We start from the raw sequence: 25,212 nt of genomic DNA on the forward strand, positions 1-25,212 counted from the left end.
CTTGCACAGGATAGGGTAGCATGGAGAGGTGCATCAAACCAGTCTCAGGACTGAAGACGACAACAACAACAACAACAACAACAACATGATACAGTAGCACTAAAAGACAAAGATGGGAATTATATTCCTTGAGCTAAAAAAAAAAAAGAAAGGAAAACAGAGTTATGAAGAGTGGTAAGACAATGTATCAGGTCTTCCCATTCACTAATTTCAAGATTCCAAAACTATATCCTTTATCACTTGTGCTTCTTGAAATCTTCAAAGCAGTTCTGTGTTGAAACTGACGACCACATTCAAAATCACTACTACTTTGCAGCATTATCTATGTGAGAATAGATCACTAGTTTATGTCTCAATATATATGTCACAAGCCACAATACAGTGCATGACTGAGGGTCCATTATGCAATATTAGGTACTTCTTGTCCTATTTCACCTGCGTATGGAGTTATGAAAATCACTGCCTATACAGCTTGGTACATGCCATAATCTCTCTCACGTTATTCACTTTGTCTCAAATGTGATACATAGTGACAGCAGCAGAACTGTTGAGTACTCATTCCCTAAATTTATCCAAAAGAACTTCTTGAGAACAATGACACCTTTCTTCAGAAGTTTCCATTTAAGTTCACTAAGCACCTCCATTAGATTTCTGTATCAGTTGTACTACCCTGTTATGATCCTAGTCAACATTTCCTGAATTCATTTGATATCTGTTGTCAAGCTTACTCAATAAGGACTACATAAACACTGGAGCAGTACTCTAGAAATCATCACATTAGGGTTGTGCCTGTGGTTTCCCTTTACAGAGGCACTGCTCTTTCCCAGAAGCTTTCCAACAAATGTATGTCTTACATTTGTATTCCCTACTACTGATTTAACATATTTTGTCACATTCTGTATACCCCTCAATATTTCATACAATGTGACCCGCTCTGGACATTTTAAATCAATCTTGTAATCAGATGCTACTGGGTTCCTTCTTTCCCTTTCTTTTAGACATCTTGCACAGACCCACATTTTTTTGCAATTCAGAACGGCTACCGAAATACTGTTCAAAATATTTTACTTTTCTCTATAATCAAACAATGATAGTTCCTTGCAATAACAGTATTGTATTGTCAGCAAGCTGATCATGTTGCTGACTCTACCCAGTAAACTAGGCCTTCATTAGCACACGCGCAGATAAATATCAATCTGGATGGGTGAAAATGATAACAGGGAGTGTGGTTCTTCATTTTAGGGCATGGGAACAGACAGTAACAGCCTAAAAGCCCCGAGGAAAATTGTAATGTGTGTGTGTTCAAGTTTAAGTTGTACTGACCGGTAAAGGGATTGTTCATTTGCGCGTGGTAAATGCTTGTGAGCAGTGTTGAGTGTGCATGAAGAAAATGTACAAGACTTGTTTCTATTTATTTATTTATTGTTCCGTGGGACCACATTAAGGAGAAGTCTCCATGGCCATGGAACGAGTCAATACATGAAATTATAACACAATAGTGAAAACAGATAAAATGAAATATAAGAAACACATTCAGACGACAATTCGTAAGATTAAATAAAGAAAATCAACAATGTAACACTGGAATTTGCTTAATTTTTCAGCTCTTCCAGAAGCTCCTCGACAGAATAGAAGGAGTGAGCCATGAGGAAACTCTTCAGTCTAGACTTAAAAGTGTTTGGGCTACTGCTAAGATTTTTGAGTTCTTGTGGTAGCTTAGTGAAAATGTATGCAGCAGAATACTGCACTCCTTTCTGCACAAGAGTCAAGGAAGTGCGTTCCACATGCAGATTTGATTTCTGCCTAGTATTAACTGAGTGAAAGCTGCTAACTCTTGGGAATAAGCTAATATTGCTAACAACAAACAACATTAAAGAAAATATATACTGTGAGGGCAACATTAGAATTCCCAGACTATTGAATAGGGGTCGACAAGAGGTTCTCGAACTTACACCACACGTAGCTCGAACAGCCCGTTTTTGAGCCAAAAATACCCTTTTTGAATAAGAAGAATTACCCCAAAAAATAATACCATATGACATAAGCGTATGAAAATATGTGAAGTAGACTACTTTTCGTGTTGAACTGTCACTTATTTCAGATACTGTTCTAATGGTAAATAAAGCAGCATTTAGTTTCTGAACAAGATCCTGAACATGGGCTTTCCACAACAGCTTACTATCTATCCGAATGCCTAGGAACTTGAACTGATCCGTTTCGCTTATAATATGCCCATTCTGTCTGATCAAAATATCGGTTCTTGTTGAATTGTGAGTTAGAAACTGTAAAAACTGAGTCTTAATGTGATTTAGCATCAAATTATTTTCCACAAGCCATGAACTTATTTCATGAACTACATTATTTGATACTGTTTCAATATTACACACAAGATTCTTCACTACCAAGCTGGTGTCATCAGCAAACAGAAATATTTTTGAATCACCTGTAATACTAGAAGGCATATCATTTATATAAATAAGAAACAGCAGTGGCCCCAGCACCGACCCTTGGGGAACGCCCCACTTAACAGTGCCCCAATGGGACTGAACATCACTACCACTCTCAATATTGCGGAGAATTACCTTCTGCTTTCTGTTCTTAAAGTAAGAGGCGAACCAATTGTAAGCTACTCCCCTTACTCCCAACTTCTGCAGAAATATTTTGTGGTCAACACAGTCAAAAGCCTTCGTTAAATCAAAGAAAACACCTAATGTTCGCAATCTATTATTTAAACCATCCAAAACCTCAAAGAGAAAAGAGAATATAGCATTTTCAGTTGTTAAGCCATTTCTAAAACCAATCTGTACTTTTGACAGCAAATTATGTGAATTTAAATGCTCCAGTAACCTTGTATATACAACCCTCTCGATAACTTTAGCAAACACCGATGACATAGAAATAGGTCTACAATTGTCAACATTAACCCTGTCTCCCTTTTCATAAAGTGGCTTCACTACCGAGTACTTTAATCGGTCAGGAAATCTACCACTCCTAAAGGAAAAGTTACAGATATGGCAAAGTACTGGACTAACATACACAGAACAACATGTCAGTATTCTGCTACATACCCCGTCATATCCATGAGAGTTCTTGGTCTTTAGTGATTTAATTATTAACTCAATCTCCCTCTTGTTAGTATCATGGAGGAGCATTTCAGGTAACAATCTCTGAACACTTTTTTCTATGAGCGCTATATGATTCCCTGTTGGGACTAGGTTTCTATCTAGTTCACCTGCTATATTCAGAAAGTGATGATTAAATACTGTACATATATGCAACTTATCAGTAACACGGACATTCCCACTACGCACTGATTCTATATCCTCGACCTGTCTCTGCAGACCCGCCACTTCCTTTACAACTGACCATATGGTTTTAATTTTATCCTGAGACTTAGCTATTCTATCTGTATACCACATACTTTTTGCCTTCCTAATAACTTTTTTAAGCACCTTACAATACTGTTTGTAACGGGCTGCTGCATTTAGATTGTGACTGTTTCTAACATTTTGATATAATTGCCACTTTGTTCTACAAGATATTCTTATGCCTTTAGTCAGCCACCCAGGCTGCCTGTTTGTGCTAGTACCCTGTTTTGAATGTTCCAACAGAAAGCAACTTTCCAAGAGCACAAGAAAAGTCTTGAGGAAAGCATTATATTTATTGTCTACTGTATCAGCATTATAAACATCTTGCCACTCTTGTTCCTTGATAAGGTTTACGAAGGTCTCTACAGCAACTGGATCAGCTTCCCTAAAAAGTTGATAACTATATTTAACATGTGTTGCAGCACAAAAATCTTTTAGAGTTAAAATTTGTGCATCATGATCTGAAAGGCCATTCACCTTTTTGCCAACAGAATGCCCTTCTAGTAATGAGGAATGAACAAAAATATTGTCTATGGTTGTTCTACTGTTCCCTTGCACTCTCGTTGGAAAGAATACGGTTTGCATAAGATTATATGAATTAAGGAGGTCTACCAGCATCCTTTTCCTTGCACAATCACTTATACAATTGATATTGAAGTCACCACATATAACTAACTTTTTGTATTTCCTATAAAGTGAACCAAGAACTTCCTCTAGCTTTAGCAAAAATGTTGTGAAATCGGAGTCTGGGGATCTATAAATAACAACAGTAAGAAGTTTAGTTCCACTAAATTTAACCACGCCTGCACAACATTCAAACACCTTTTCAGTGCAGTACTTTGAAACATCAATTGACTCAAATGGGATACTGTTTTCCACATACATGGCTACTCCCCCACACCGCAAAGAGCTCCTAGAAAAGCTGCCAGCCAATCTGTATCCTGGTAAAGGAAGCCTCTGAATTATCTCCTTATTTAAAAAGTGTTCAGATATACCAATAATTTCAGAGTCAACATCTATAAGCAGTTCACTAACTTTATCTCTAATACCTTGTATATTTTGATGAAATATACTAATTCCCTCATTAATCGGATGCCTAAGCTTTGTCGAAAGTGGTTTCTTTGTTAGAGAGACTTCCCTTAAGCAGGAATACCTATCAGCTGACTTCACTCTAAAAAAGGTACAGCTCTAACACCCACAACTACCGGAATTTTCTAAATGTACTACATTTGTTTAAACTGTCAACTGCCACCAAATCACCAAGTGTTGATCGTCAACAGGTTTCCAGAATGTAGTTACAGTTTTCCGACTCTTCCTTATATAGAACATCATCTGCAAACAAAATCGTGGAGCTTTCAATGTTATCCACCAAATAACTTATCAATATTGCAAATAGTAGTGGTCCCACACTCCCTTTGAGTGCAACCACAGATGTGTGACAAATTCTCCTCATTAATAGCAGAGCACCGAGTTCTATTGGTTGAACTGCTGTGTGTTGTGTATATTTTTAATTTTCATTCATTTTCTGTCATCTGCTACTAAAACTTAGGTTCAGTAAATATCTGTGTCGTGTTTACATTCTCATGCTTTTACATCCACCTGCCACCTAAAAGTTAGCTAAACAACTCACCAATAGATAAGTTCTCACTAATGAATCAGATGGCTGAATCGCATTACCCACACTTTCCACTAGCCAACATATTTTAATGTACAGCAATTTTTTTTTTTTTTTTAGGTTCTTTATAGAGATTGGTAATTGGAGTCTACTTTTAGCACCAGTTTTGTAATAATATCTGTCAACTGGTGGTCAGGTTACATAACTGACAGTCATAATAGGCCTTTAACAAAATCCATGCACACTACACATTAAGCGTTTGGTTATGAAAATTTACATGTTTTCCCAACAGACAAGAAATTTATATCCTCATCAATTTCATGTGATTATTTAATGTTGCTGGTTTGTCACTACATTTTAATTGCTTTAGTAAGTAATTGCGGAAAAAATGTGTATAATCTGGTTCTAATTTGTCAACAGTACAATGTATATTTTTGGAATAATTTTTACTGTTACCTTTCCTAAGTTATGATTTTTTCTGGATGTACTATATATATTACTACTTATCCACACATTGCATTTTAGAGTAATTTTTATGGCCTACTTTGGATATGTGGTTATTTTCGAAATCAGCTTTTATGTTATAATGGGTCCCACTGCTGTTATAAGACATGTAATAAAATTATCTCCTTCATATGAGTATTCATAACCATTTGCTTTACAGTTTCATTTCTGTTGTATCAACTGTAAATGTATGTAAGATGAGTTCTGACCCAGTGCTTGTGCAAAAGTGTGTAACCAGAGTGCGATGTATTTTTTGGGACAAATCTTTTATAGTTTAAAGAGAACACTGTTTCCTTATACCCAAGTTTTGTTTGTATCATATGAGGAAATTTGTTCTATAAACAATTGGTGTGGGAGTGGAAGTTTCTACTACACTTGCGCATTTCATGCACTTGTGTCTGTAGCCAACATATCACTAATTCTTTGCAATTTGTAACAGTAGTTCTTACTGATGATTGCACTAAACGATCTCTGCATCCACAATGCGCTTTTATATCATTCTGCTTTTCATAATTATGATTTTTTTGTAATTAAGCCTCAAACAGGTTATAATGTGTTAACATGTCCAAACGGGATGAATGAGATGTGTGTATCATCATGTCGTTAAATATGATAAAAAACTGTTAGTCTGCACACTAAAAAAACTTTTTTTTTTATAAAGAATATTGTGTTTCATGACATTTTGACCTGTTAAATTGTGGCATATACTGTACAATCACCACTATTTATGTATTTGACTTCGTGGTTTCAATGTAATACTTTACATAAATTAAGAACTCTGAACCTCTGACTTCCCACACCAGATAGTGGTTACTGTGTTATAACAAATTCTGTTACATTCCCCGTTCCTTTTTGCTATGTATTTTTAATGTACAATTTTAAATTTGAAACATTCAATTAATGATTTGCAAGTGCACATTTGGTATTTTGTGGTAATCTCTTGGCAAATAAAGTAATGTCAAGACTTTACGTGACATGTCACATAGAGGGCGTTCCAAGCCCCTGTCACACTGAGGTCTGTTGTATAGGTGAATGTAAACAGCAGCCTCAGTTATTGTGATCATTTCATAGCTTGTGTTACTGCTAATAACTAGACACCAGTGACTACGAGCTTTAATTTGTACGCTAAACGTATGTTCTTACCAACAGTTGGTTTATACTCAGGTGTATTTGTTGTCTTTTGTTTCTTATTCACTGATCGCTATGTGAAATGTTTAACTTCCAGCACTGAAGATCATTATGTGATCAAATATAAATTTTGCTGTTAATAAATCATCACAATTACGGCCAATGCTGACCTTCCTTCTAATTTTATTTATCATATGGTCGTTGTACACACAGCACACTATGGAGTCGCCAATCAAAATTTTACTTTATTACAGTTTAAGTGTGTGTTAATATTCTTTAGCTTTCTGAAAAGTAGATCATGTGCAACAAATGTGGATGTTTGCAGAGGTTGGTTAGTATAGAAGAAACAAGTCAGGGTTGTAGGTTCATGTTTCACTGGGGCGATTGTAGTGGGGAAGCCAGTAAAGTATCAGATGAGGCTCTCGCATGGATTATGTAGTCAAGACAAGACGATCCTGAATGGGGATGAAAGATTTGTGCCCTTCATGCACATTAGAAATGATGTGCTTTGAATTTGATATGTTGAAAAGAGAAATACAATGGTAGATGGGAACTGGTAGCAAGTAATAAGCAAAAGGAGGAAACCTGAGAAATCACATTAAAAATTCAAGTTAGCAATAAAAATGATGTGTTACCTAGAATACAAGTAGAGCCTCAACCAGTTTTTGAACAAAGCAGAGAGCAACGACTTTAAAACCAAGTCCATAGAAAAGCCAGGTAAAAAGAAAAGAATCCTGCTGCTAGGTAGCAGTCACAGGAGTGGTGTGGGCCAAATTCTACTGGAAAAGCTACGTGCAGAATACCAGGGCACAATCATCATGAAACCCTGTGTCAAGCTTAGCCAGGTGACAGAACATAGGGGCCTTGTGCAGAAATTTTGATGAAGAGGATCATGCACTTAAAGTATGGGGTGCAGAAAACGGCATCGGTAGCAACTTAATAAAGAGTCTAGTAAAAAGGTGACCTGGAGGAAAGAGGAGTAGAAATAGCACACAATTGTGTGGGGTTTATGGGGGTTTCTCAGTGCCATGACCAGCTCTGGATTAACATGGCTGTTAGCTGTGTAAACAAAGAGCTGAGTGGATTTCTTTTGACTCAAATGTCATTTCTGTCATGCCTGTTGCTACAGTTGGGAAACTGGGATATACTAATCATGGCCTGCACTTGAATTGGAGGGCTAGCTGAGCATCTTGCAGGAAGTGTAGGGGGGCAGCATAAGCACTAAAGTCAAAATCCCTGCAATTACCATAGTCAGTGGGGCATATTTTTTGGGTTAAAGCATGTTATAGAAAGACACACTTGAAATAAATTAGAACAGGACTGTAAGATATGTAATAGTTACCATAAAAGTAATTTCTTTTATCGAAACATTAGGGACTTTAAAAACAAGATAGATGGGCTTCTTGTAGGCCTAGAAGATATGGGAAATTCTAAAGTGTGTATTCTGTGCCTCTGAACACCACTGTAGCCAAAGGGGTGGTGAAGTTTAATACCAAGAATTACAGACTAGTATCATTTTCATGTAAAGCTAACATAGAAAAAGTAGGAGTTGCAACATATGTAAAAGTTGAAAGTAATGTTGAAACAAATATTTTCATGTATATCAGAATGTAGAAGCCTGTGCATGTGAGTTGTACCTGCAGAATACTTCTCTGGTAATTTTAACAGCCTTAAGATCCCCTTTAAGAAAATTTTAACTATGAGAAATTTAGATGCATTATGGAGCTCCCAGTCAGGCAAGAAAAACAGTCATCAGTTCACAGGAATATAAAAACACAGGTTTCTTAAAGGATACGGACTGGAAAAATGAACTAGAATCATTATTTGGGCGTTTGAATCTAATTTCAGTAGTCAATTTTCCAACTTGTGTGTAGTAAGTAAATTGTCAAGTAGTATGTACATCCTGACAAATTCATAATATAGATAACAAAACTCCATAGGATATTGTCAAATGGGAGACAGTACAACGAATCAGTGTACAAGATACCGTAACAATTAAATGACAATATCGTGATTTAATTGATAAGTTGTGAGTACTTATTACTTTCTCAATGTAGAAACAAAAATAGGATTAAATGGTTCACTCAAACAAGCAAGAGGGGTACGTTAAAACTGTCATTCCACAGAACTTTAAGCAAATAGAAGTAGCACTATCATCCTTCAAATAAGTAACAGAATTGTGAAAATTCTCAGAAAATAAATGCTAGTCTGGTGTTGATGGGATTACAAAAGGAATTCTGAAAAATTGTTCCAAGTTAATAAGTAATGTCCTTCATGATATATGTAATGCATCACTGGTGCAGGAAATTTTTCCAGACAGATTAAAGCATCCAGTTGTTAAACCATTTTATAAGAAATGTGACAAAAATTATTGTCAGCCAGTTTCCTTATTGATACCTTTTCCCAAAATATTTGAAAAAGCAATGTACTCATGAGTAGTCTCACATTTATGTAGAAACAGTTTACTTAGCATATCACAATATGGATTTCAGAAGAGTTGTTCAACTGAGAATGCTATTATACATTTACTCACCAAATATTACAAGCCTTAAATATAGTCATCTGGTTTATTTGTTGATCTTTCCATGGCATTTGCTTGTGTAGATCATGTTATACTCTTGGAAAAACTAGTCAATCATACTTACACTGCAAAATGTGCTAAATAATTCAGACTAAGTTGGAAGGGTAGAAGATTCTAATGAGAGGGGAGAAATCACAATGGGAAATCCACAGGGTTCAATTGTGGGGTCCCCTCCTATTCTTCATATGTGTGTGACCTTCCACTTAACATTCAACAAGCAGACTTAGTGCTTTTTGCAGATATTATCATAAATTCCACTAGAGGGAAAGCAACAGAAGAGAGTGTAATGATTTTTTCAAAGAATTATTAAGTAGTTCTCTGAAAATGGTCTCACCCTAAATTTTCAGAACACACACTATATTCAATTATGTACAAAAAATAGTCATACCAGCAACTGATGTAGCACATAAAGAGGAGTCAGTAAATAGTGTAGAATGCTCCAAATTTTCGGGTGTACACGCTGACGAAAACTGAAAGAAGCATATCACTGCACTTCTCAAACAATTAAGTTCAGCTACTTTTGGTCTTTGTACAATTGCCCATCTCGAAAACAAACGTATCAATCACTTGACATATTTTGCATATTTCCACTCAGTGACATCTTATGGAACAGTGTTATGTGGTAACTCCCCACTTACAAAGAAAACATTGATTACAAAAAGGTGAGCAGTAAGAATCACAAGTGGTATTCACCCATGCTCTCCATGTAGTTGCCTCTTCAAGAAGCTAGGCACTTTTACTGCACCGTCACAATACATGACCTCCTCCTCCTCCTCAAGGATTAGACTGTTGCTTGTTCTGAATTCACCAAAATCCTTTTGGCTTGTAGTTCTGGATTGTCTGGGGAATTCTCTCACTTGCTATTCTCATGAGGAATTGTCTCCAATCTTCACAATACTTGTGGATTTATTTTTTACATATGAATATATTTGCTACTGAAATTTCTGATAAATAATACCTCAATTTGAGAAGAACAGCGACTTTCATACCTATAATGCTAGAGGAAATAATGAACTTTTTTATTCATTATTAATGCAGTCAGTTGTTAAAGGGAAAAAAGTAGTAACAAAACAGTCTGATCATTTGCCCAATAACATAAAACATCTGACAGGTAGCAAGCCAAGTTTTAAATCTAACCTAAAATCACTTCTCTTGGACAACTTATTCCATGGACAAATCAAATTTCCACTTAAAAACTCTTACCGTGAAAAAAAAAAACACCACCACCTTGCTTTTAAGCGTAGTTGCATGAGTAGGACTAAAAAAAAGTCTTCATTAGTGTGTGTGTGTGTGTGTGTGTGTGTGTGTGTGTGTGTGTGTGTGTGTGTGTGTGTGTGTGGTGGGGGGAGGGGGGGGGGGGAGTTTCTGATGAAGGCTGTGGCTGAAAGCTTATGTGTGTCTTAATTGTGATTGTCTGCAACTTAGTATGTCATCTTGAAGTTAAGTAGCAATCTATCTTTTCCTGCATTGTTGATATTCCAACCTGGAGTTTCCATTGTTGGATAAAGAAAAAATTATAGTGTGAACTTATGAGCAAATGTAAATGTCACTGACACATTCACAGACTTCACATAAATCCAAAAGTCTTTCAATTTCTAATTCAGCAAGGCAGACAGAATTTTAATTTGGTTACATTTAACCCTTCTCAATTGTTCTCTTTTGGGTATTTTGACTGGATTCCACTTTTACGTCTGTCTTTGGATTTGTTTAGTTCTACACTGAAGCTTTCATTGCTTTGGAGCAACTTCCTAACATGGCTACTGAATCACGAGTCTTTCGCATGCTGTAGAACCCTGCCTGACATGTAAATGCCTAAACAATCTTGCATAAAACTAATTTTATCCACAGATACTCCACCTCAAATATCACTGTTTCATGTTGACTGTTCAGGTAACTTGTTTTCTTGTGGAACTTGCTAAGTTAAAATATTTTCCAGCCACTGTTAAAATTACAGTATATCTGTAATTACTGGTGCTATAACAGCTTTATGGTTCTCAGTTCCCTCCTCTAAGTGCTGTCACTACAGTTCCTGAGGCAGGTTGTCTACAGCAACATTTGATTACCATATTTGAGCCAAATTTCACGTTTACCTTCACTCAGATTATATGCATTTGCAATTGACTAATTATCTCACTGTATACATACATATTATAAGGATATGTGGACATATGCATCTTTCACATCTCCTAAGCCACTCTACCAATTTTGACCAAACTCACATACATATCACTAACTGTTTGGAAAGAATTGCTGTGAGGTAAGAACCTCCCTCCTATCAAAGAGGTGGGGGGCGAAAAATCAGTGCAGCCCACGATGCATGAATATCCATACTTCATTCATTCATTATCAGAGAATGAAACCATTTACTTGCAAAAAACTTTACACATTATTGCAAACCTTTACAAAACTTTTTCTCATTACAACCCCCACAAAATTATGAAAGAAAAAAAGTTAATCACTTACTACATTTTCGCTGTTCATGCACTAAAACTTTCACATTATGTTTTAACTTATTAACTTCTTACTAATTGACTAAATTCATAACACATTTCACAGATAACAGCCATATATGCAATTGGATGCACCTGCAAAATTATATCATTGAAAAGGATTGGATTGGTAGAGAGAGGGGGGGGGGGGGGAGCAAGGCATGGACAGGCTAGTTGCAGGAGGAAGGGATGAGGAGGAGGGAGGGGGGGGGGGGAGGAGGAGGAGGAGGAGGAGGAGGAGGAGGAGGAGGAGGAGGAGGAGGAGGAAGGGTTGGACAGAGGGGGTTGGAGGAGGCCAGGGGGACGGACAGAGGTGGGAGGGGATGGGCTAATAAAAAACTGGAATAAATACATACCTGGGCAACACCAGATACTCAGCTAGTACAATAATAAGGATGTTCCCACCATTTATGTCCAGCCCATCCTTGCGAAATATATTCCAATCTGAGTTTAAGATTGCCCTGATTCTCACTTCAGATTTTAGGCAGTTTTCTACTCATAGTGCTACTAGGTATTTTTATTATTAACAAATGAGACTAGTTCTGCTCATTTACCATGGAAACTATGGCAGTCAGCTAGTATCTTATTAACATTTTTTTCTATTAATTCAGCCAACCAGTTAATGAAATCAAGGGTAGATTCATAACTTACGGACCTGCATTATTTGTAAACTTAAGTTACAACTGACAGCTGCCTGTACCTAGAGCATTCAGTAGTTGCTAGCAAAGCTTCCTTTGCATCTCTGACAAAACTACACATAGGGCACACTGGCTTTCCTTCTGGACCAGGCAGTTATTTTCCTACAGGACTCCATTAGCCACATCACAATGAAGCTTGAAATGACCAGCATACTGACAATCTCCGACTGTCTGGACCTTCCAGTCCCAAAAAGTGAGGCACCCCATGCTGGCTCAGATGTTCTTTCAGCAATGGGGAGTACCTCATATGTGTTGCTAAGGTTTAAGGGGACAGCCATGCATCCAGTACGGTCATTTGTCTTCTGCACCAAGATTTGTGAATCTTGCGAATGTTTGTCATTCATCCACAAGGAAAAACTGCATACATCATAAATGTCAGAATGTGCATTGACAATATACATTGCAGATCACACCGGAGGTGCCACAGTCTTAGCCTCGGGTGCCTCAACACCACAGCAGCCTAATATCTGTCTACCAGTCAGCCCATCATCTTGTTTTTTCTGAACAGCAATCAATTCCCTTTTATCCTCCACCACATACAAATATTGAGTAGCAAATAAGAGGATACTAACTCAAATAATTCTAGACTAAATTAAGAGTACAGTGAAACTCCTGTAATAAGAGATTAAATTAAATGACTGATTCATAAACATGTAGTACCAAAATTATGAACTACCAAATATTGAAACAAAAAATAAAAACAATCCTTGGGAGGTTTGAGGAGGCAATTACACTATTAACATTGTCCCACAAGTTAATAGGTAATCAGTGAGTATTACCCTACTGTACACAGACAGACAAATGAATAAAAATGCAAACTTCACACATCATCTTTATTTATATTTTTTATTTATGTAACAGCAATCATGAAACAAATCAATAACCTTATAAACAGAAGCACTGGTAAACAATTTCTTACTTGAGCCTGAGTTTCCACATGTAAGAAAATTGCTGCCACTTTAGTGGTATAATAGCAGTTGCATGTGAAAACACTCAGATTCCTGTGGCATCATTCAGATGATGCCTCTTTTAGCCATGCCACTAAAGTTGAAGTCACTTTGACATCTACTTATGTTCCTCTACCACTGATTAACCTCATTTCACTGCCACCTCGTGCCTAAATTTTGAAGCACATTCCCGTATTCTGGTTTTCATATTAGAAATTTTTCAGTTTCTGTGTTTCACAGTACCCAAAAATGTCTAAAAGATAATCGTTAGCAACAATCATACAGTTTATTCACAATGCCTAAATTAATAAATGGGGTAAGGTTTTAAAATTTTATAGGTGTGATGGGTCTGCAGGTCCATGTGGCACCCAGAAGGATTGATTTCTGAAAAATCATGTAGCAAATGTAGAGTGGTAAACAAAATAAATGCTACTAAAAGAACTTGTCGCTTTGTGCGTATTTAGAAACAAGTTATCTCCATTCCCTTTAAAATACAAGTGTGAGTTTGCAACAGCTGGGTGGAAATAATGTCACTACATCTACATACATACTCTGCAAGCCACTGTACAGTGCCACATACCACTACTTAGTCATTTCCTTCGTTGTTCCACTTTCAAATAGAGCAAGGGGTAAAATAACTGTCTTAAAACCCTCCATATGAGCCCTAATTTCTCGTATCTTATCTTTGTGTTCCTTACACAAAATGTATAGTCACTAGTAGAAACATTCTTATGTCTGCCTCAAATGCCGGTTCTCTAAATTTCCACTGCAGGACCTCATGAAAAGAGTGTCATCTTCCATGAAGGAAATCCCATTTGAGTTCATAAAGTATCTGCAGAATACTGTGCTGGTCAAACCTACTGGTAACAAAGCTAGCAGCATGCCTCTTGCTGTACTTTGTCAACACAAAGAATTGATCATTTTATGCTGTATAGTAAGTGCACTGCCATAACAACAAAATGATATGCAGTATGATTTTGTTCTTTACGGTGAGTGCCAAGAAGCTCTGACGTGTGTGTTTTTACTTTAGATACTATGTGCCTATTTCCATGACAACATTGTGTGTATTTTAACAGGAACATGATATTACCTTTCTCTGTTCAGGTTTACTGACAGAGGTTTTACCATGGCAGTTACATGAACAAAATGGTTATATCATGAAGGTATATGATATTTCTACAATTCCATGCATGAATAAGATGTGTGGAGTAAGCAAGTGTTACTGAGCAATTAGTTACATGTGATTTGTAGTTTCGCAGCAGCTTACTTAACTCTACAAATGGTGAATATTAATGGCAGTAATTTACATTCTAGGACAGGCAACATAAAAATGCACCTTAACATCTGCCAAGTGAATTTTAGACAGAGATTAACAAGTTTTCTGGTGATAGTATAATTTCAGCTTGACTGCAGCTTTCAATAAAGGAACATGAATATCCATTCATAAAATATATTAGTGTCTTATTGCATTTGCACAAAGCATAGCTCCAAACTTCAGAATAAAATCGCTTCAATATTTGTCTTATTTAACTAATGTGGGATCCATGAGTGAAAATATTAGCTTTCAAATGAGCATCCAACACAGCACAAGAACATTAAAACTGTACTTTTGGGAATGTGGTATACATACTGGAGACTGGTAACCACCAGTAGTTTCACTCAACACTAGTATGATATATCTAATGTATCAGATTTCTTAATAGGGGTTGATACACCACTCAGCAAGTATTCTAAAGTTTACTTTTGTTATCTAAAAGCAGTCTGCGAATGGAGTTTTGTTTACGAGTGTTACTTCAATCATAAGTGTGTTTGATGCCTCTGACATAACTACACAACACCCACTTCAAAATCTAGCTTCTTCTTCTTCACTGGATTTGCAGCTCAATTTTAATGCCATAACCTGAATGACAACATTGTCTGTCCAAATAACCTGACCTGACAGCACATTAAAAATGGTGCAACTAAAATTTTGACAGTTGAATGTGGAAACAGCAGCACACAGTGCCATTGCTGTATCAGCTATCACACCACCTGCTGTGGCATCACTTTAGTAGCATGGGGGCACCCGGTTTAAAGGTTTCTTGAATAGTTAAGCAGTTTTCTACCCAAACGTCAGTTTCAACACTGTATGCTTTACTAGACATGGCAATACCAGAAACAATAAGCCTTGTCTGTGTCCAATCTTTGCACTGGCTTATCCAGTCAGTTTTAAGTGGACCTATAGTTTGATGTTGACATCAAAGCTCACACCGTGAACAGGTAAATGGAATGCACAGCAAATGAAATTCACTGGCATCCCATGTATTTGCAAACCTTTTTTTTTTCCTTTCTATTTGATGAAACACAGATTAAATTATAACATGAGGCATTATATCTTTTATAATTGCCAGCTGAATTATTTTTTCCATTTATCTGGTAACTTTTAATTTGAAAGTGCATATCATGGCATTTTAACTGGCACATTGGTGAAATAATTTCTTATTTTCTGACAATACACCTGAAGCAAACTAACAAAAAAGCTGGATGAACTCTTCTTTTATGGCATCTTACACTCGGTATCATCCTCTCTAGTAACTTTGTAGAAATTAATAAATCTTCGTATATGCCAATATCCAGGATACTACGTTAGTTGTTTCTGTAATATATCTGAAATTAGTAGAAACTAAACTACATAATAACCAATTTCAATTTATTTTAACTCCAAAATATGTGACGTCTACGAGTGCGTACAACTCAAAACTCCATCACCACATCCATTCATGTAAGATCGCTGTAATCTACATTTTGGAGTCACTAAGTCACATTCTGTCCAGACACAAAGTTACAAAATGTTACCTAAACAAAATTAATGCCAAATTGTTTTAGTACCCTTGTTTATCTTGTAGTGCAAACACAGAGGTAACTCTCCACAACAGAAAATGACAACCAAAAAATGGAAGCTTTCAAAAGTATTTGAGTGTGACCTATGCCAAAACAGTATAAATCACTTTAAGAAAGAGCCTTGACATTGTGGTTTTTCTTTAATCCAAAGTGGAAGAATGGAAACTAGTCCATTCTAATCACCCAGTAATAAACACTTCGGTTGACTTATTTTTTTTAATTCTTTCATATTTTGTTTCAAAACTATCTTGATTGCTTCCCCTTTTTCCACAGAATAGAATATTCATAAACAGTGGGCCTCTTTTTTTATGAAGCTATTAAATGCATGAATTCGCAACATGAGATCATAAAGATAATGTATGTATGTTGATTTTATGATTACAACTGCTGAAAATTTAGTTTGATCCAAAATAAGATTAGTGTGAATAATGAAAGTTTATAGTGCAGCCACAGGTGTACGAAGATGGTGTCATATGAACAATTACATGACAACCAATTCCAAAATTTTATAGACGATTTGAAAGAAACAAATGAGGTTAATTTGTCAAAAGATTTTTTGATTTCCCTTTTACAATACTCCTGTAGCAGCATAGGGACATATGATAAGCTTGAATTATTCTATTCCAAACAAGTTTTAACCATATTATGCTATGATAGAAGAATTTTTTCCATGCTTCACTTACTGCTATGACTTTTTGATTGTAACATCTACATACTGCTGCAAGATTTCATTATTTTCACCTAATCAGAAAGAACAGGAGAGCTGGCACTCAGATTCTGTTTTCCTTGTTGACACATGAATCTCTGCAGCTTGTGTATCTTTTCTTGTGAACTGCTTGGAGCTGATATAGAAACAATGGCAATAAGACATCCTTCAGGTGTCTATGTACATCTATCACCATCTTTAATATCCTAAGTTGAGCCCTTTCATCAGTTATGAGAGGATAAATAGTAACAAAATATGCACTGTAATCAGCTAGCATATCCTTACGAATTCACAGCACTCTTACATGCAGGTGTAAATACAACAAATGCATTATCAACATAGAACTGATCCATCACATTACATTACCCAAAAAAACTGTGGTGCATAGTCCCCTACAAATGTTACATGTATTTCTCTCCTCAATACCTGTTTTGCTATGTAATATCAAGGAGAATACTGTGATAGATGAATCTGTACTGTAATGTTTAATATTCATAGTTAATAAAATTATAGTATTTGACCTAAGGGAGACATACAACGTAATCAAAAATCACTGTAACTACAAAAAAGTTTAAAAATTGTAAGAGGCATCAAATTCTGTCCTTGTCTACATTTTCACCAATTTTCCAAATTAAAACAAATATCATGTATATTTAATTCATACTACACTGAATCAATTGCTCAGATGAGGAGGCAGTGTCCCTTTAAGAATGCACATTTCAGTGACAGGCTGTATAATAGCCATTTTGTTGTTGTTGTGGTCTTCAGTCCTGAGACTGGTTTGATGCACCTCTCCATGCTACTCTATCCTGTGCAAGCTTCTTCATCTCCCAGTACTTACTGCAACCTACATCCTTCTGAATCTGCTTAATGTATTCATCTATTGGTCTCCCTCTACGATTTTTACCCTCCACACTGCCCTCCAATGCTAAATTTGTGATCCCTTGATGCCTCAGAACATGTCCTACCAACCAGTCCCTTCTTCTTGTCAAGTTGTGCCACAAACTCCTCTTCTCCCCAATTCTATTCAATACCTCCTCATTAATTATGTGATCTACCCATCTAATCTTCAGCATTCTTCTGTAGCACCACATTTTGAAAGTTTCTATTCTCTTCCTGTTCAAACTATTTATTGTCCATGCTTCACTTCCATACATGGCTACACTCTATACAAATACTTTCAGAAACGACTTCTTGGCACTTACATCTATACTCGACATTAACAAATTTCTCTTCTTCAGAAATGCTTTCCTTGCCATTGCCAGTCGACATTTTATATCCTCTCTACTTCGACCATCATCAGTTATTTTGCTCCCCAAATAGCAAAACTCCTTTACTACTTTAAGTGTCTGATTTTCTAATCTAATTCCCTCAGCATCACCCGACTTAATTCTACTACATTCCATTATCCTTTTTTGTATTTGTATTTTTTTGTTAAATTATATTAGTGGAACCAATGAAGTCTCATTTTATTACTGTTGTAATAGCTGGGTTTGAGTCCCCATGGAGTACAATCTTGCCATCCCATCACTAACACCTGGTATGTCTTGTAGGCAGGCTGTCTGCAGTATATGAGCTTATCTATGAGTAGTCAGGTCTATATTGGTAGGATAGGGTCAAATTGAGCATACAATACCACTTGTCTGCTTTGATCTGTGCTACATTGTGTGTCATGGTGGTATAGCATGTTTGCAGAGTGTGTGTTGGAATATGTGGTGGTGGGCTCTAGTGTGGGACATTTATGTTTCTAAATTGTTTTTTTACGGATATTAGGCTCACTGAGTGCTGTTTGTGATGATAGTGATAATGGGAGAGTCTGTGGCAGTTATGGCAAATAGTTTCATTTTTGGAAATTAAATTTTGTGTTGTGTTAATTATAGTTGGGATAACAAAGTTGCTAAGTCGGTCCCAGTATGTCACAATGGGGGACAGCATGTTGAGCATGACTAAATTCCTAGACTTATTTGTATGAATTACCAAGCACACAAAGCATTAAGTTTGTGCAGAAGGTATGAGAATGACCAAAGTTGCTGCATTTTGGACCATGAACCAGTATATGTGGTGGTGGAGATGGTGGATGGTGTTCTGTATGAAAGAGTTCCTGGTCTGAGAATTCTAGGCTTCCTGGTTATGAGATTGTGTTGATGAAATATTGTTTTTGCTATCACAAGACAGCTAGTTTGGTGCATCATCTGAGTTGGTAGGTATTTTGCATGGTTTTTTTTCTATTTAGTATGTATGGTATCTGCATTAATTGTTTCATGTATATACAAATTAGTTTTAGCATAATTTTCTATGAACTTTTTGGTTGTGTTGTTAACAGTTGGCGATTACTTTGGATTGAGATCGGTAAAGGTATCATTTAGTGTATTTCACCTGCATGGGGTAGAGTCAGGTTTTAAAGTGTTATTTATATGAAGAAGTTTTGATTTTGTGGTACCATGGACAGATTGACTGCTGTTGTCCATACTGTCTTACATTAGTTTTCATGATTTTTCACTTTGTGTATCTGTCATGCCTTTAGCTTTTTTTTTTTTTTTTTTTTTTTTGTGAGATGTTGCTTTTGATTTTTGTGTACGTATCGGTCTTTAAAACTGAGCTATGTGGGTCATCACAGGTTGTCAATACAGAGTTTTGTTAGATTTTGCAATTTTCAACAGTTGTGCAGCACAACTTTTTTTAAACATTTTTTTGTATTGATATTGGCCTTTCCAGCTGAGCTATAAAGGTCAACTCAGGTTGTCAATATTGTGTTTTATTATCTTTTGATGTTTTCCCTGTAACTCGTTTTGTTGCTGCATTTATATATTTCAGTACTAATGTGATTTTGCAGTTACATTCCACAACAGTATCTCCCCCACCACAAATTCAATTTCTTACAGCTGTCACATTAGTTTGTTTATTATTAAGTATTTGCATGATTTTTATACTTCATGTTTATAGTTGGGTGCCATGGAAATGTTTGCGAGTAGTGGTTGCTACTTTGAAATCTTTCGTGTTGCACCTTGGTACAGCATTATTAGTCAAAGCTGACCAGTGATATTGTACACCCTGGTTTATCCTGCTGTACTCCATCAATACATGTGATACAGTTTTGCCAGTAGGCCAAACCGACAATGGCAATGGGTCCATACAATTTCAACAAGCTCATGTCAAACATTCTTGTATAAGCGGTCCACAGATGAGTAAAATTACTGTTACTACAACTGTGCGCCTACAGCATTTGTGTTCTTATTTTGTGTTTGAAGAACTGTAGGAGACAGACAATTTGGATCTGTGTGTCCCATCAGCAATAAGATACTCAGAGGTGGAGCACATGTTTGGAAAAAACAACAACAACAAGGCATCCGCTTTTCAAACACACCAATCTAGCATTTGCTTAAAGTGATTTAGGGAAAACATGTAATCCAAACCCAGTTATTTTTATGAGAATTTGGACCATATTACTTTCAAACTTACGTGAAGTCCAAGCATTCACGCCCACTATGATTTTAGTATTGATCAAAAACTAAAATCATAAGAGGACTGAATGCTTGTTAGTCTCTTCTTATATCAAATGTAGTAATACCAAAACTGTACTGATTGCAAAATGTTTTATTTGTGTGCATAGCCGCACAGGATTAGCCGAGCGGTCTAAGGTGCTGCAGTCATGGACTGTGTGACTGGTCCCGGCAGATGTTCGAGTCCTCCCTCAGGTATGGGTGTGTGGGTTTGTACTTAGGATAATTTAGGTTAAGTAGTGTGTAAGCTTAGGGACTGATGACCTTAGCAGGTAAGTCCCATAAGATTTCACACACATTTGAACATTTTTGTGTGCATAAACTCTAAACTAGACTGATTTAATAGTTGCAGCCACAGTACACATTATTATTCACAAGCATTCACAGTGCTTCCCCTCTGCTCTTTAAAGGATGCTAGTACAGTTCCACAATAATGTCACATTTATTTCTCTTTGTCAAAATCATATTCACTTCATTCAATGCTTCTCTTCAGCATTCAAAACCACTGGCAGTTGAGAACATTTATTCAGCCAGGACAACACATCTTCATGCTTAAAAATGTGCCTTTTTAAAGTACAGTCTTTGGTTGCAGCAGAAGGGAGATTAGGGCACAATATCCTGAGAAAAAATAATGTCCCATAGGTCAAAATCAGGGTTAAAAGGAATACAGTCAAGAACTTTCAAGCCTATTGCATCAGAACAGTCTTTTAAAATTATTCCCTGGCATTCAGTAAAACTGTCTTTGAGAATTCATTTGATGATGTACATAAGGTTGTGTAAATATCTTCAAGTGTGATACCCACAAATAACTGATTTTTCTAACAAGATTAAGATCCTGCAGGCTTGTGTTAACCACAAATTCAGATCAGCTTATGGACTTTTCTCACTGGTGATATGATATACTGGTTTTCTTCAAATAGTTTCTGACTGCAGCAAGATTCTCTTCATAATCACTGACCTGAGAAGAATATTTACAGCACTTCATTTACCCACTTTCATTAACTTGTGCCAACTTAACCACGTGGATATGGTGATGCAATGTGTACAGCCTCATAAGAGCCCAGAATATTATTCTGGTAGCAATTTCCCCCCAACAGCACTCAATTATGCAGAACTGCCCAACAGGTCTTTCTTTAATTGTGACATATCTAAATTTTAACAGATGAAAAATTTCTGCAGAACTAACAGTTATGTAGTCTCTCACCCACCCCCTTACTATTTTTCATAGTTTACATACCTAAAGCACAACAAAATACATTTTGGTAATTTGTCTATTATGTAATATGGCTTTTCAGCTCAACTGAATCTACTGATATCAAAAAGGTTCACTCCATTCAGTAACATAATGACGCAGTGCACAAAGATATGTGTGTGCAAAAAAGAACAGAACACTGACAATATGTCATCTGCATTTATATTAGGTTTGGAATGTAGGCTGTGGCAACAAACTGATCTGTTGATAGCCTGAGACCCAGGTCAGGTTGGAAAGCGACAATTTGTGGGTTGGCAAAGCCAACAAATGTTAATACAGAATCTTTGATTTCATGGCATATTGATCTGTAGCTAAGGCAAAGGTCTAAGCTAGCTTGAAAGTTGATAGTACATATGCAAGTTGTCTAAGCAGTATCTAACCTTTCAGTTAATCCACTTTTTCTATTTTGCAGTTTTATTTATTTATAACAAAAAATATGTTAAATATGTGACAAATGTAAACTTTAGGCAATGACACAAATCAATTTCTGACGACAACCTTTATGTTGTATTCACATTCATTGGTTTCACCAACTGTCAATCAAATTTTCATCCTCCAACTAAATAAGATCCTGAGCTACACTACAGCTATATGTCACCACTACTAAGATTTCAAGACAAGACACTACCACACACTAAATGCAAATGTACCAACATTCTGATAACTTGTGTCTGTATCCTCACACCACATAACATTTCTAGTATGGTACGTTTGATACAGGGTGTTTATAAATTAGTTGTACTATAGTAACATTTATCTATGAAAAAGGTAAATAACTTACAGAAATGTTCAATACAGCACCGAATGCAAAACATATTCCAGTTTTATTTACAAATTTTAGTGTTACTACCTTTTGTAGTGAGACAAATGTCCTATTTGTAATTAGTTTCATGCCAAATCCTATCAAGCAAATCTCTGTGTATGGTGACAACTGTGTGTTATTTGTTGTCACACCTCACTAACATTTCCCAGAAATAGAGGAACAAACACTGCCTTTAACGAAACCCCATACACAGCAGTCTATTGAGGTTAAATCACGTGATTGTATTAACATTGTTCTGCACTGTCCAGTCCAAGTCAGGACATTCCTACAGAGATAAGTAACAGTTCCAATTTGTAGTATTTGAATACCTTCCACACTGTAACTCTAGGCATATTCTATTCTAAGCTGGTATGTCTCCGTTTACCTGGACTACAAATTTAAGACTGCCAACCTTGTTCAATTGCTGCATCAGATACTGCTGACTGACTGACCGGCTTCCTGTGCAATACATGGCCAGTTTTAGTGAAATAATTGTACCAATTAATAACAGTTTGTCTTTGAGATGGTGGCTTGTGGTGTTTAGTCCTGAAATATCTCTGAAATCTAGTAGGCCTAGTGGATTTAGATTGATGAAACCATAAACACAGCACATGCTCCACAGCCTTATATGACTCCATGATGACTGTTGCAGTAACCCAATTACACATGTAACCTAGTGGGAACATCAGGAAGGCAGAATTAAAACTTTACGATACAGTGCGTTTAGTGCTGTTTCGAACATTTCTGTAAGTTATTTAGCCTTTTCACAATACTCCTGCATAACTTATTCATAAACATCCTCTATTTTTTTACTCATTTATACATTTTAGTCCCACCCCCAAGTAAGCCTAAATAAAAATAAACAGAAACTACTATGTATGAGATGATAAATTCAACAATGAAACTTCTGTGTGTCTCTGATCTACTTTTAATTCAAGCACACACTACAAAGAATCAGAACTTAAAACATGCCACAATGTTGTGACTCACCCGTATGATTCAAATTCCATAACCGAATGTTCAAAGGCCGTCGTCATTGTCATTGTCATTGCTTGACAGTGGTGACACGGGAGATGGCACACCCACTGCTTCCAATAATATGCTGTCAACCAACTGTTCTGTTGCAGTTTCATCCCAGTCATGTGGAAGACTAGTTTCTGTGATTTTAGACACATTTGAATTTTCCACTGGGGGTGAAAATTTATTACAGGAGACATTTAATGGAACATTTTGTTCAAAATCTTGTGCTAAATTACTCTGCTTTTTATCATCTGAGCTGGGTTCAATATGTGCAAACTTGTCTGGCTCTTCTGAGGCAGCAATGGCATTCACATCTTCACTACTACCATTTGTTGTACGAGGAATCTCCTCAGGGTGACCATGGCACTGTGTCGTCTCCCCTACATGGAGCTGGTTTTCTTTAGAATCATTTGACATTTTTTCCAATAGTGCTGCGTACTTTGAAATTGCCAGAATATATCAACAATTAATTATTATGGCCTGGCTTATTCGAACACTTTGCACCTAAAATTATGGGTACTTCAACTACGCGTGTATCCGAAAGTACAATACAGATAATTGCATTCACATAAAAATGTTGCAATCAATCATACTTGCTAAGAGCAACAATATCAACATTATGATCATCATTTATCTCGGGTCGATTTTTAATTTTATGCGCCACCACTTTAAAAATGAGAAATGAAGGCAGTTTACATCTGACAATGACGAGGAGAGAGAATCTGGTACGAGCCTTCTTAAGGAACCATCCTCTTACTTCTATTCAAACAAATAATTTTCCAGCCTTTATATTTTAGTTGCTTTTTTACTGTGGAACATACCTGAGGTTGTATGATTCATGCCTGACGAAAGTCACCAGTTCTCTATTTCAAACTGGGCACGTTTCTTGTAACAAATGCTCCTGCTATTGGAAGCCGTAACGCATTTTCACCTCGTCCAGTGGTGTCTATTTTGCGTCTTTACCTTCGAAATTACGAGAGCCAGCGAATGCAGAGATTCATTTGCAGACAATGCAGCACTGTTTATATAATTATGTTTGCAAGTGTTTGGAGTCGTTTAAAGTTGAAATCTAACTTCGCCGGGAAAACCATTTGACTTTTCATATCTTCTTGGATAATTTAACATGTTCCACCGATAAACATAAATTTGGCAAAAGATTTTTCCAATCCCAGCAACAGAACTTTAGCCAGACCACAACACTTCAGTTTTCCCGCAAAAAAAACAACAATGAATGATTGAGATTCATGACAACTCAATCCACCACTACTGTCACTACCTTCCACCTCCCACCTTCTAAATCTAATCCCTCACACAACAAAATCGATTACAAGCTTCATTACCAAAGATATTGCACGCTAATAGCCAGCGTTGCCAACCCAAAAAGTATTCCTTTTAAGTGAAGTTAAAATTCCAATAATTGTTTATTATTGTCATTTAGCTTCCTAAAAATGAAATTTCGAAGCACTGACAACTTACAAAGAAATTTTTTGTCATCTATATTGCATATTCTTCTTCTTCTTCGTATTATTATTACTATTCTTGACGGTATTTTTGTTCTGTCGTTGCAACTTGAAAAATGCGTGATTTTTTTTTTCACTAGACGTGTTCCGCTTTATTGAGGTAAAACATCATCATTTCGTTAAGAATAAGTTAATTTGTATTTAAGGTGATTTTTGGTTGATTTCTCGTTTACATCGGGAAATGCCGTCTGTTAGCACATCG

General features: G+C 36.4%; 1 protein-coding gene across 2 annotated transcripts in view; it reads right to left on the minus strand.

The window, feature by feature from the left end:
- The window catches only part of LOC126184975 (uncharacterized), a 62,949-nt gene extending 38,183 nt beyond the window's left edge, over window positions 1-24,766 (minus strand). The window contains exons 1-2 of one of the 2 annotated variants that reach the window (XM_049927675.1): window positions 23,461-24,766; window positions 4,498-4,700 (exon numbers count right to left, since the gene is read on the minus strand). In XM_049927675.1, the coding sequence (XP_049783632.1) occupies window positions 23,491-23,907 (417 nt within the window). In that variant the 5' untranslated portion in view covers window positions 23,908-24,766 and the 3' untranslated portion in view covers window positions 4,498-4,700; window positions 23,461-23,490. Of the gene's footprint in view, window positions 1-4,497; window positions 4,701-23,460 lie in introns of those variants that run through there. The other variant, XM_049927674.1, reaches the window with a different exon arrangement.
- Between the last annotated feature and the right edge of the window lie 446 nt (window positions 24,767-25,212).

The sequence above is a fragment of the Schistocerca cancellata genome, chromosome 4 (assembly GCF_023864275.1).
Source record: "Schistocerca cancellata isolate TAMUIC-IGC-003103 chromosome 4, iqSchCanc2.1, whole genome shotgun sequence".
NCBI classification, from domain to species: domain Eukaryota; kingdom Metazoa; phylum Arthropoda; class Insecta; order Orthoptera; family Acrididae; genus Schistocerca; species Schistocerca cancellata.